This window comes from Bombina bombina, chromosome 12, assembly GCF_027579735.1.
Source record: "Bombina bombina isolate aBomBom1 chromosome 12, aBomBom1.pri, whole genome shotgun sequence".
Taxonomy (NCBI): Eukaryota; Metazoa; Chordata; class Amphibia; order Anura; family Bombinatoridae; genus Bombina; species Bombina bombina.
Genome location: NC_069510.1, coordinates 144244953 through 144259718, shown reverse-complemented (window position 1 = coordinate 144259718; position 14766 = coordinate 144244953). Strand labels below are relative to the sequence as shown.

The window sequence follows — 14766 nt, the reverse complement described above, 5'->3', positions numbered from 1 at the left end:
TGAAAAAGAACAGAAAGAGCAGAGATTTGTCTTTCAAGAAACTTGCGGACAAACCTTTATCTAAACCATCCTGAAGAAATATAAGTCTTCCAGACTCTATAATATATCTCTCTAGATACAGATTTACGAGCCTGTCACATAGTATCAATCACAGAGTCAGAGAAACCTCTTTGACCAAGAATCAAGCGTTCAAACTCCACACCTTAAAATTAAGGTTTTGAGATCCTGATGGAAAAAAGAACCTTGAGACAGAAAGACTGGTCTTAACGGAAGAGTCCACAGCTGGCAAGAGGCCATCCGGACAAGATCCGCCGCATACCAAAACCTGTGAGGCCATGCTGGAGCTACCAGCAGGACAAACGAGCATTCCTTTAGAATATTAGAGAATACCCTTGGAAGAAGAACTAGAGGCGGAAAGATATAGGCAGGATGACACTTGTAAGGAAGAGATAATGCATCCACTGCCTCCGCCCGAGGATCCCTGGATCCGGACAGATACCAGGGAAGTTTCTTGTTTAGATGAGAAGCCATCAGATCTATTTCTGAGAGTTCCCACATTTGAACAATCTGAGGAAATACCTCTGGGTGAAGACCATTCGCCCAGGTGCAACGTTTGGCGACTGAGATAATCCGCTTTCCAATTGTCCATACCTGGGATATGAACCGCAGAGATTAGACAGGAGCTGGATTCCGCCCAAACCAAAATTCGAGATACTTCTTTCATAGCCAGAGGACTGTGAGTCCCTCCTTGATAATTGATGTATGCCACAGTTGTGACATTGTCTATCTGAAAACAAATGAACAACTCTCTCTTCAGAAGAGGCCAAGACTGAAGAGCTCTGAAATTGCACGGAGTTCCAAAATATTGATCGGAAATCTCACCTCCTGAGATTCCCAAAACCCCTTGTGCCGTCAGATACCCCCACACAGCTCCCCAACCTGTAAGACTTGCATCTGTTGAGATTATAGTCCAGGTCGGAAGAACAAAGAAGCCCCCTGAACTAAACGATGGTGATCTGCCCACCATGTCAGAGAGAGTCGTATAATCGGTTTAAAGATATTAATTGAGATATCTTTGAGTAATCCCTGCACCATTGGTTCAGCATACAGAGCTGAAGAGGTCGCATGTGAAAACGAGCAAAGGAGATCGCATCTGATGCGGCAGTCCTAAGACCTAAAATTTCCATGCATAAGGCTACCAAAGGGAATGATTGTGACTGAAGGTTTTGACAAGCTGATATCAATGTTAAACTTCTCTTGTCTGACAAGGACAGAGTCATAGACACTGAATCTATTCTAGAAACCTAAAAAGGTTACACTTGTCTGAGGAATCAATGAACTGATTGGTAAATTGATCCTCCAACCATGAACTTGAAGAAACAACACAAGTCGATTCGTATGAGATTCTTCGAAAATGAGAAGACTGAGCAAGTACCCAGATATTGTCCAATAAGGAAATACCAAAAAACCCTGTTCTCTGATTACAGAAAGAAGGGCACCGAGAACCTTTGAAAAAAATTCTTGGAACTGAGGCTAGGCCAAACGGTAGAGCCACAAAACTGGTAATGCTTGTCTAAAAAGAGAATCTCAGACACTAAAAGTGATCTGGATGAATCGGAATATGTAGATACACATCCTGTAAATCTATTGTAGACATATAATGCCCTTGCTAAACAAAAGGCAGGACAGTCCTACAGTAACCATCTTGAATGTTGGTATCCTTACATAACGATTCAATATTGATAGATCCGGAACTGGTCTGAAGGAATTGACCTTCTTTGGTACAATGAAGAGATAAAATAAAACCCCAGCCCCTGTTCCAGAACTGGAACTGGCATAATTACTCCAGCCAACTCTAGATCTGAAACACATTTCAGAAATGCTGAGCCTTTGCTGTGTTAACTGGGACACGGGAAAGAAAAAAATCTCTTAGCAGGAGGCCTTAACTGAAGCCAATTCTGTACCTTTCTGAAACAATGTTCTGAAACCAGAAATTGAGAACGGAATTGATCAAAATTTCTTTGAAGAAAACGTAATCTGCCCCATACCAGCTGAGCTGGAATAAGGTCCGCACCTTCATGGGTACTTAGGAGCTGGCTATAGGTTTTCTAAAAGGCTTGGATATATTCCAAACTGGAAATAGTTTCCAAACTGATACCGCTCCTGAGAATGAAGGATCAGGCTTTTGTTCCTTATTGTGAGGAAAGGAACGAAATGATTATTAGACCTAAATTTACCTTAGATTTTTTATCCTTTGGAAAAAAAGTTCCCTTCCTTCCAGAAACAGTTGAAATAATAATGTATTACCCTGGAAAGAAAGGGAAAGCAAAGTTGACTTAGAAGACATATCAGTATTCCAAGTTTAATCCATAAAGCTTTTCTAGCTAAAATAGCTAGAGACATATACCTGACATCAACTCTAATGATATCAAAAGATGGTATCACCAATAAAATTATTAGCATGTTATAGAATAATAATAATGCTATAAAATTATGATCTGTTACTTGTTGCTTTAAAGCTTCTAACCAAAAAGTTGAAGCTGCAGCAACATCCGCTAAAAATATAGCAAGTCTAAGAAGATTACCTGAACATAAGTAAGCTTTTCTTAGAAAGGATTCAATTTTCCTATCTAAAGGATCCTTAAATGAATTACTATCTGCCGTAGGAATAGTAGCACATTTAGCAGAAGTAGAGACAGCCCCATAACCTTAGGGATTTTGTCCCAAAAAAACTCTAATCTGTTAGATGGCACAGGATATAATTGCTTAAACGTTTAGAAGGAGTAAAAGAATTACCCAAATTATTCCATTCCCTGGAAATTACTTCAGAAATAGCATCAGGGAGATTAAACACTTCTGGAATAACTACAGGAGATTTAAAAACCTTATTTAAACGTTTAGATTTAGAATCAAGAGGACCAGAATCCTCTATTTCTAATGCAATTAATACTTCTTTAAATAAAGAACGAATAAATTCCATCTTGAACAAATACAAAGATTTATCAGCATCAACCTCTGAGACAGAAACCTCTGAACCAGAAGAACCATTATCAGTATCAGAATGATGATGTTCATTTAAAAATTCATCTGAAAAAAGAGAAGTTTTAAAAGACTTTTATGTAAACTAGAAGGAGAAATAACAGACATAGCCTTCTTAATGGATTTAAAAAATAAAATCTCTTATGTTTATCAGGAACACTCTGAAAATTAGATGTTGACGGAACAGCAACAGGTAATGTAACAGTACTAAAGGAAATTTTATCTGCATTAATAAGTTTGTCATGACATGCAATACAAACAACAGCTGGAGAAACAGATACCAAAAATTATAGCAGATACACTTAGCTTGGTAACTCCAGCAGTAGACAGCGATTTTCCTGTAGTATCTTCTGATGCAACGTGAGACATCTTGCAATATGTAAGAGAAAAAACAACATATAAAGCAAAATTGATCAAATTCCTTAAATGACAGTTTCAGGAATGGGAAAAAATGCCAAAGAACAAGCTTCTAGCAACCAGAAGCACTGAAAAAAAAAAAAAAAAGACTTAAATAATGTGGAGACAAAAGCGACGCCCTTATTTTTTAGCGCCAAATAAGACGCCCACATTATTTGGCGCCTAAATGCTTTTGGCGCCAAAAATTACGCCACATCCGGAACGCCGACATTTTTGGCGCAAAATAACGTCAAAAAATGACGCAACTTCCGGCGACACGTATGACGCCGGAAACGGAAAAGAATTTTTGCGCCAAAAAAGTCAGCGCCAAGAATGACGCAATAAAATGAAGCATTTTCAGCCCCCGCGAGCCTAACAGCCCACAGGAAAAAAAGAGTCAAATTTTTGAAGGTAAGAAAAAATGATTAATTCAAATGCATTATCCCAAATATGAAACTGACTGTCTGAAAAATAAGGAAAGTTGAACATTCTGAGTCAAGGCAAATAAATGTTTGAATACATATATTTAGAACTTTATAAACAAAGTGCCCAACCATAGCTTAGAGTGTCACAGAAAAATAAGATTTACTTACCCCAGGACACTCATCTACATGTTTGTAGAAAGCCAAACCAGTACTGAAACGAGAATCAGCAGAGGTAATGGTATATATAAGAGTATATCGTCGATCTGAAAAGGGAGGTAAGAGATGAATCTCTACGACCGATAACAGAGAACCTATGAAATAGACCCCGTAGAAGGAGATCACTGCATTCAAATAGGCAATACTCTCCTCACATCCCTCTGACATTCACTGCACGCTGAGAGGAAAACCGGGCTCCAACTTGCTGCGGAGCGCATATCAACGTAGAATCTAGCACAAACTTACTTCACCACTTCCATCGGAGGCAAAGTTTGTAAAACTGAATTGTGGGTGTGGTGAGGGGTGTATTTATAGGCATTTTAAGGTTTGGGAAACTTTGCCCCTCCTGGTAGGAATGTATATCCCATACGTCACTAGCTCATGGACTCTTGCTAATTACATGAAAGAAATATATATCTGTACCACTCTGTCCTTGTCATTTAACACCCTATCTTATTAGCGCTTCCCATATTAAATTTTTGTTTCTATGTGCAATATCTAGTCTGTGTCTTTGGGGGATCATAGACATTATTGTGTAAGCTTTTAAGGTCTAGAGTTTCCTTTGACCTAAATTTGTCTGTATTTCTATATTAATTAGTATATAGGTTAACATGGAATTAATTAGTACATAGGATAGCCTTACTCTTATCCCAGCAATTAATTTAAGAAATGTCGGGCGGACAACCCCAAACCTGTCTGCCCGGTATTGCAGGTAATGGCAAACAAATATGCTGCCCTCAAATTACATTTTTTACATATTTGCAAGTATTTCAAGACAATTTGGAATAATTCTATTATGATGCACATGAGCAAGTTACTCTGAAATGGTCCCAGACCTATTTTATGTACATGGTCTAGAGTCATTAAAGTTCTATTCTTCCCTATTGTATTGTCTGTCTGCATTGGGCATGACACATATTTACGTATGTATACTATATATATTTTATATGTGATATCCCATACAGCTAATAGGATTTGCATAAAAAAGCGAGAAAACGTAAATCGTGATTGCAACATCTAGAAATGGTGTGTAGTATTCACGTTTTTTAAATGTATTATTATTATCAGTTATTTGTAGAGCGCCAACAGATTCTGCAGCGCTATAAACATGGGTCTAATATGCAAGGTGACAAAGAAGAGTCGCACTGCTGTAAATCATCTCTCATGAAGGTGATCTACAAAGCAGCTGGGCTCACAGGCTAACATGCTAAGGGGTTTCAAGGGGATAGCTAAATGAGGAGAGGCACTAAGATAGGAAAATACTAGTGTATATTATATGCATCCTGAACAGCAGAGTCTTTAAGGAGCGCTTGAAAGTTTGATGACTAGGGGAGAGTCTTGTGGATCGAGGCAGAGAGTTCCACGAAATAGGGGCCAGTCTGAAGAAGTCTTGTAGACGGGAATGTGAGGAGGTAACAAGAGAGGAGGAGGTCAAGAGCAGAGCGAAGGGGACGGAAGGGAGAGTATCTGGAGACAAGTTCTGAGATATAGGGGAAGCAGTGTTATTGAGAGCTTTAAAAGTTAGAATCAGGATTTTGTGTTTTATTCTGGAGGTTAGAGGAAGCCAGTGAAGAGATTGGCAGAGAGGTGCAGCAGATGTGGTGCAACATGTATGGTAAATCAGCATGGCAGAGGCATTTATTATGGATTGTAAGACAGATAGACGGCAGCTAGGGAGACCAGAGAGGATGGAGTTGCAATAGTCAAGGCGGGAAATGATGTGAGAGTGGATAAACGTTTTAGTTGTGTCTTGTGTGAGGAAGTGGCAAATTTTGGAGATGTTTTTAAGGTGGAGGCTGCAGGAATTGGCCAACGATTGGATATGGTGAGTGAAAGAGAGATCTGAGTCAAGTATGACCCCAAGACATTGGGTATGTGGGGTTGGGATAATGATGTTATTATCAACAGTTAGAGAAAGTTAGGGGGTAGTGATTTTGGGTGAGGGGGGAAATATGGAGCTCAGTTTTGGAGATATTTAGCTTAAGGTAGTGAGAGGACATCCAGTATGAAATTTAGTTAGTAAGGGAGGGGATAGGTCTGGTGCAGAGAGGTAGATTTAAAATACTTTTGTTTCAAGAGATTATTAATCTGGACTAAGTATCGATTTTACTTATTAGTTTTAAGTGTTGGGAGTCACAATTTTTCTTTAACATTTTATATAAAAATATCAAGGTGTTTACTATATATTTAATTTTAGAGCATATTATTTGTAATCAAAATAAATTTTTTAATGTACTTTGAAAGTATTTTCTACATATGTTTATGTAGACATGCATGTTTGACATCAGTTTACAGACAATAAATTATGACTGCATGTCTGTGCTTAGAGGCATATCTTGTGATGTGGGAAATAGTACAACAGAGTAACAGACGGTCATAACTCGGATCCTTTGTTGCTATACAGGTACCTTTGGAGCAATGTCAAAACTCTCTGCAGATGTCACCACTCGTGCCAGAGCTTCACAGATACATTATCTTCAGTTCCAGAGGCTTTGGAATGGTTCTAAGCTTGGTAAGGGTCACTTGATATAAGTGCATAGGTTGGGTATTGAGTGTCAACTTAATTTCATAGCTAGTCCTGTTTAGATCTTAATCTGTTTGATATTTCATTTTAATATTTACAGGGAAATTGACCTATGCAATAATACTCTCATACTTAAGGGTGACACAATTTTGATTTTTTTTTTTTTTTTTTTTTTAAAAAAGGACCAACAAGTCTGACAAAAATTTCCTAAACATGTAATCTTAATGATGTTATCCCAGTCATTAATTAGTACATATGTTAGCCTTATGCTTATTCTAGGCATTAATTATTGTGTAAGATAGCCTTATGCTTATCCCAGACATTAATTTGTGTGTAGGATAGCCGTATGCTTATACCAGACATTAATTAGTGTGCAGGATAGCCTTATGCTTATCCCAATCATTAATTATTGTGTAGGATAGCCTTATGCTTATCCCAGTCATTAATTAGTGTGTAGGATAGCCTTATGCTTATCCCAGTCATTAATTATTGTGTAGGATAGCCTTATGCTTATCCCAGGCATTAATTAGTGTGTAGGATAGCTTTTGCTTATCCCAGGCATTAATTAGTGTGTAGGATAGCCTTATGTTTATCCCTTATGCTTATCCCAGTCATTAATTAGTGTGTAGGATAGCCTTATGCTTATCCCAGTCATTAGTTATTGTGTAGGATAGCTTATGCTTATCCCATGCATTAATTAGTGTGTAGGATAGCCTTATGCTTATCCCATGCATTAATTAGTGTGTAGGATAGCCTTATGCTTATCCCATGCATTAATTAGTGTGTAGGATAGCCTTATGCTTATCCCATGCATTAATTAGTATGTAGGATAGCCTTATGCTTATCCCATGCATTAATTAGTGTGTAGGATAGCCTTATGCTTATCCTAGCCATTAATTAGTACATAGGATAGCCTTATGCTTATCCCAGGCATTAATTATGATGTAAGATAGCCTTATGCTTAACCCAGGCATTGGTGTGTAGGATAACCTTATGCTTATCCCAGGCATTAACCCCTTAATGACCACAATGTACCCTGTATGTCACTGGTCGTTAAGGGTTTTTTCAGGACATAATAGCACAAGTCTAGCAAGAACACGCTATTAATGCCCTCCCTCCAGCAGGCTTTGTGGAATAGAGCAGTCTCAACGCTGGTGGCAAGACCACGCTATAAAACAATCAAGTCCCAAAAAAAGGCCAGCGACATACAGGGTACGTCGCTGGTCCTTAAGGGGTTAATTAGCACATAGGATAGCCTTATGCTTATCCCAGGTATTAATTAGTATGTAGGATAACCTTATGCTTATTCCAGACATTAATATGTAGGATAACCTTATGCTTACCCCAGGCATTAATTAGTATGTAGGATAACCTTATTCTTATCACAGGCATTAATTAGCACATAAGATAGCCTTATGCTTATCCCAGGCATTACTTAGTACATAAGATAGCCTTATGCTTATCCCAGGCATTAATTAGTATGTAGGATAGCCTTATGCTTATCCCAGGTATTAATTAGTATGTAGGATAACCTTATGCTTATCCCAGGTACTAATTAGTATGTAGGATAGCCTTATGCTTATCCCAGGTACTAATTAGTATGTAGGATAACCTTATTCTTATCACAGGCATTACTTAGTACATAAGATAGCCTTATGCTTATCCCAGGCATTAATTAGTACATAAGATAACCTTATGCTTATCCCAGGCATTAATTAGTACATAAGATAACCTTATGCTTATCCCAGGCATTAAATAGTTTGTAGGATAGCCTTATGCTTATCCATTGCATTCTTGATGTCCCCTACAGTTTGTCATTATCACCTCTAAAAAAAAATTATTCCATAAATGAACCACCCTTTTTGTGAAGAAGGTTCTGCAAATGACTCCTGAACCTACTCCCCTCTACCTTGAGATCACACTCTCATACAGCACACATACACCACACACACACACTCTCATACAGCACACACACACACCACACACACACCACACACACATACTCTCATACAGCACACACACACCACACACACATACTCTCATACAGCACACACACACCACACACACATACTCTCATACAGCACACACACATACTCTCATACAGCACACACACACCACACACACATACTCTCATACAGCACACACACATACTCTCATACAGCACACACACACCACACACACATACTCTCATACAGCACACACACACCACACACACATACTCTTATACAGCACACACACACCATACACACATACTCTCATACGGCACATACACACCACACACACATACTCTTATACAGCACACACACACCACACACACATACTCTTATACAGCACACACACACCATACACACATACTCTCATACGGCACACACACACCACACACACATACTCTTATACAGCACACACACACCACACACACATACTCTCATACAGCACACACACACCACACACACATACTCTTATACAGCACACACACACACCACACACACATACTCTTATACAGCACACACACACCACACACACATACTCTCATACAGCACACACACACCACACACACATACTCTCATACAGCACACATACACATACTCTCATACAGCACACACACACCACACACACATACTCTCATACAGCACACACACATACTCTCATACAGCACACACACACCACACACACATACTCTCATACAGCACACACACACCACACACACATACTCTCATACAGCACACACACACCACACACACATACTCTCATACAGCACACACACACCACACACACATACTCTCATACAGCACACACACACCACACACACATACTCTCATACAGCACACACACACCACACACACATACTCTCATACAGCACACACACACCACACACACATACTCTCATACAGCGCACACACACCACACACACATACTCTTATACAACGCACACACACACACACTCTCTCTCTCCAACAACACACACACTTGCATATAACACACACACATACTCTTATACAACGCACACACACACACTCTCTCTCTCTCTCCAACAACACACACACTTGCATATAACACACACACTCTCCTACAACACACACACTTGCATATAACACACACACTTGCATATAACACACACACTCTCCTACAACACACACACTTGCATATAACACACACACCACACGCACGCACGCACACACACACTCTATCCTACAAAACACACACTTGCATATAACACACACACCACACATTCTCCTACAACACCCACCCACCAGACACTCTCTCCAACAATTTAGAGTGAGAGAAGGTGGGGGTGGGGCAGAGTATATTGTACACAAGAGATTCAGTGGTTAAGGGCAAATGGCCCGATTTGAGTTTTATAATCTCCCAACCACTGATACCTCCTGCCACAGATTTAAAGTTAAGGGCAAGATACAACTAACAAGTAATTGTAAATAGACTTACAAGTAAGAATAGGTAACTTAAATCTGTGAGGAAAATTCCACCAATGCCCTCGCAAATCAGAGCTAGATAGTTTTTAGTTAGAAAAAATATTTTTCTCCATTCATACACTAAAATTTATTAAAGTCAAAATTTTAACCACACATACATTTAGCAAGAGCTAAGAATTAAAAACACTACACCTAAGTTGAGCAGTGATTTTTAAATTAGTCTGAAATCAGTATCAAAGGTATCTGGCAGCAAAAATTATAGATATAGGCTAAGCCCTTACAATCCGAGGGCTAGATTAAGTTTAATTTTTTAACCAATTATTAAAGCTGCATTATACCAGACCAACAAAGGTGAGCAAGTTAAAAAAAGGGGAAAGACAGAGCTTATCCCAGAGGACCCCTGACGTACGTTTCACAAAAAACGCTTCCTCAGAGGGGTGTGGAGCCGCTGCAAAATGTTATATTTATGAGTCTGTAAGACTCTCCTCCAATGTTTGAGTGGGTATGCCTGATTGCCAAAGTTACATTTTAGTTGGCTCATGTGAGTGTCAATCACCAAAGTGACTGGTGATAGGGTACGGTAGGGGGTAGTGGTTCCAAACGTAACGCTACGTCTGAAGTGGGCGTATTTGTTTATATTAGCATTTGTCGTGCAGATCTCATTGGATGATTACATCGAACATATGTTACGCTATTGTGCTTAGCTTAATGTCTGACAGATCAATGGGAAGCATAAAGCAGTCACTTATCAAATTTGACCGTTTATCGTGGGCAGATAGATCATATTAATATGTCCCTTTCGCAAAAAAGTTGTACCGGGAGACTGATATTTTGCCGAGTTGCTGTCAGTCTTATTCATTCCCAGATATAAGGAGTGGTACATATAAGTACATAATAATATAAGTCGGCGTGCAGTCTCGCCCTTTTAGCATTAGTCAGCAGCTTGCTTTAGTCGGTAATATTAAAGAATATGATAGATCTGCTCGATTTCATTCATACAGTCTTTATGAGTGAACAGCTTATAAACTTACGTCAGTGTTACGTCTGAAATGGGCGTGTTTGTTTATATGTGCATATTGTGGTCAAAATCTCATTGGATGATTACATAGAACATATGTTACGCTATTAGACTTAGCTTAATGTCTGACACATCAATAAAAAGCATGGGGCAGTCACTGTCAAGTCTGACCATATATTGTAGGCAGATAGATTTTATTAGATATTTGTAGGCAGATAGATTTTATTAGATACGTCCCTTTCGCAAAAGCGTAGTACCTGGAAACTGCTATTTTGCCGAGTTACTGTCAGTCTTATTCATTCCCAGATCTAAAGAATGATACATATAGGAACAAAGTAACTTGCAGATCTAAGTACAGTTGAATTATTAGAACAACTCAGTGATGAGGATATGACTAACACCAATGATGTCACCCTACCTAATTCTAGTACATGGAAATCCACACTGAAACCTAAATCCAAATATGTTCCCTCTATGTCAAACTCGCCTGAAATTCAGGTATTTTGTAAAATGGTCTGCCATCAAATCGAACAACTGCCTGTTATTCGAAAGAATCATAATTTGACAACATCAGAATTTAAAGCTCTGAATGAGATTGAATCCTGGAAAGATATCACTATAAAACCGTCCGACAAGGGTGGGAATGTGGTATTATGGCCATCTAAAATGTATATAGACGAAGCCTCTAGACAGCTATCTAATTCTACTTGCTATAAACAATTGATCTTTAATCCTCAAAGCTCATATTTGACACAATATAATAACTTAGTCAAACAAGCCTGGACAAATAACATCATTACAAATACTGAGAAAAAGTACTTAACCATAGATCATCCTAAAGTCGCTACATTATATTTCTTACCAAAGGTGCACAAGAACTCCCAAATACCCCCTGGCAGACCTATCGTCTCTGGGAACGAAAACCTAACAGAAAATGCCAGCAGATATGTCGATCAAAGGTTAAGAGAGTACCTAACTACATTACCTTCATATGTCCGTGATACTATGGAGGTACTACAGATATTACAAAACATACAGCTATCTGATGATATGTGGCTTGTCACTGCAGACGTGGAGTCACTCTACACGAACATTAGACATACAGATGGAATAGCAGCCATCAAGTATTTCCTGTCATCTAATATAAATGACAATGAAGATCATAATAATTTCGTAATTCAACTACTGCAGTTTGTCCTAACACACAACTTTTTCACCTTCAACGATAGGTACTACTTACAGACGCAGGGTACCGCAATGGGTACGGCCTGCGCACCTACGTATGCCAACCTGTTCTTGGGGCATTGAGAGCTCTTTGATGTTTTCTCGACTGAATTACAACATCATACTGATCATATCCCGCTATGGATAAGATACATAGATGATGTCTTATTCATATGGCAAGGAACATCTCAGGAATTAGATCAGTTTATGACAAAAATAAACATGAATAACAAAAACATCAAATTAACATACTCAGCCGATCAACACAAAATTTCCTTTCTGGATATAACTATATTCAAGAAAGAAGATGGTTACATTAACACCACTATTTACCGAAAAGAAACAGCGACTAACATTCTATTACATAGATCTAGCGCTCATCCACCATGCACCCTTAAGGCTATCCCCTTTGGGGAATTTCTGCGCCTAAGACGTAATTGTTCCAGTACTGATATATATCTCACAGAAAGTAAAGCCCTAATGGGCAGACTTATGGCACGAGGCTATAGCAAGAAAGCAGTCAAACGAGCCAAATATAAGGCCCTGAATATCTACAGAGAAAATTTACTCATTCCAAAGATCAAAAATACAAGTGAGTCTAATCCAAGACTAATCACCACATACAACCCACAAATGCCAGAAGTAACTAAAATAATCAATCAACACTGGAAAATTTTGCAAAATGATCCCTCTCTGAAAGAAAGTATTGGTGACAGAATCTCTATTGGGTACAAAAGACCCACAAATCTTAGGGACAGACTTGTCTCCAGTCATTATGTGAGAGGATTTAAGAAAAAGGATTCTGACCCAGGTATGTATCCCTGTGGGACTTGCTCCGCATGCCCATATGTAATGAAGTCTAAAACCATCCAAGACAAAGATGGCCATCCATATAATCTAGCCTCCCATTTTTCCTGCAGAACTATTGCGGTTGTATATGCTCTCTTTTGCCAATGCAAAATGATCTATGTTGGCATGACAACCCGTGAGATCAGGGTACGTATCCTTGAACACGCTAACAATATAAAAAATGCCAATAAGGATGAAGCTCGTGGCAAAAAGTTAACATCAGTCGCAAAACACTTTCAAATACATCACAAGTGTTCCACTACCAACCTGAAATATATGGTCATTCAAAAAGCCTCATTAGGAATACGAGGAGGCAATCTGGAGAAAACATTACTCAAACTTGAGTGCAAATGGATCTACCGTTTAAATTCTGTAAAACCAAATGGCATGAATGATTTTAATAATTATTTTGTATATCTGTAAGTGAGATATTGTATCACTTATATCAATAATTTTCTTTCCCCATCACTTATCATAATTCATGGTTCACTCCACGACTCACCCTCATTGATTAAAAATTCATCTCACTAACCCAATTTTGAGGTTATCATATTTTCACTTGATTATTTAACTCACAATACTATATACACGCCAACCAATATATTTTTTATAATAAAAACCATTTTAGGTAATTTATATACACTTAGATATGTACGTTTCACATCTGTTTTCTTTTCTGGTCACTCTCAATATGCATTATTATTTTTGAGCACGTAAGAGCACACCCCATACACCTATGTCTTCACTCTCATCATAATATCTCTATTCACCATTCACATATTAATGATAAAGTGATCTAGATAGCAATCATTCAACAAAGTTACCATCTGTAGTATTGAGAACAGCCATGCTTGAACATAATCCAGTATATTATCCGTTTCTAGCACATTAAGAGTATACCTAAGAATGACAGCAATATGGACAAAAGGCTATCTTTCATACATATGCTTCAATAAGAGGTACCCTATTATATTTTTGCATAAAACAATACTGACATCTCCAAAAACTATGTCTGATATCTGTGCACTTTCCAACAAACAGTGGCGCTTTTCACGCAATTCTTCCTTGTAGAATCGGACATAGGATGAATCAAGTTTATAAGCAGTTTACTCATAAAGACTGAATGAATGGTCATCAAGCAGATAAATCATATCCCTTCATATCATCGACATAAGCAAGCTGCTGATTAATGTAAAAAAGACGATTCTGTACTTCGACACAAGTTACTTTGTTACTATATGTATCATTCTTTAGATCTGGGAAAGAATAAGACTGACAGTAACTCGGCAAAATAGCAGTTTCCAGGTACTACGCTTTTGCGAAAGGGACGTATCTAATAAAATCTATCTGCCTACAATATACGGTCAGACTTGACAGTGACTGCCCCATGCTTTTTATTGATGTGTCAGACATTAAGCTAAGTCTAATAGCGTAACATATGTTCTATGTAATCATCCAATGAGATTTTGACCACAAATGCACATATAAACAAACACGCCCATTTCAGACGTAACACTGACGTAAGTTTATAAGCTGTTCACTCATAAAGACTGTATGAATGAAATCGAGCAGATCTATCATATTCTTTAATATTACCGACTAAAGCAAGCTGCTGACTAATGCTAAAAGGGCGAGACTGCACGC

The 14766-nt window shown here is 38.4% G+C and overlaps 1 protein-coding gene across 2 annotated transcripts in view; it reads left to right on the top strand.

Annotated features, from left to right (window-relative positions):
* The window catches only part of TMEM268 (transmembrane protein 268), a 79527-nt gene that overhangs the window by 46311 nt on the left and 18450 nt on the right, over positions 1-14766 (top strand). For both annotated transcript variants that reach the window (XM_053696025.1, XM_053696024.1), the window contains exon 4: positions 6481-6588. In XM_053696025.1, the coding sequence (XP_053552000.1) occupies positions 6481-6588 (108 nt within the window). The remainder of the gene's footprint in view (positions 1-6480; positions 6589-14766) is intronic.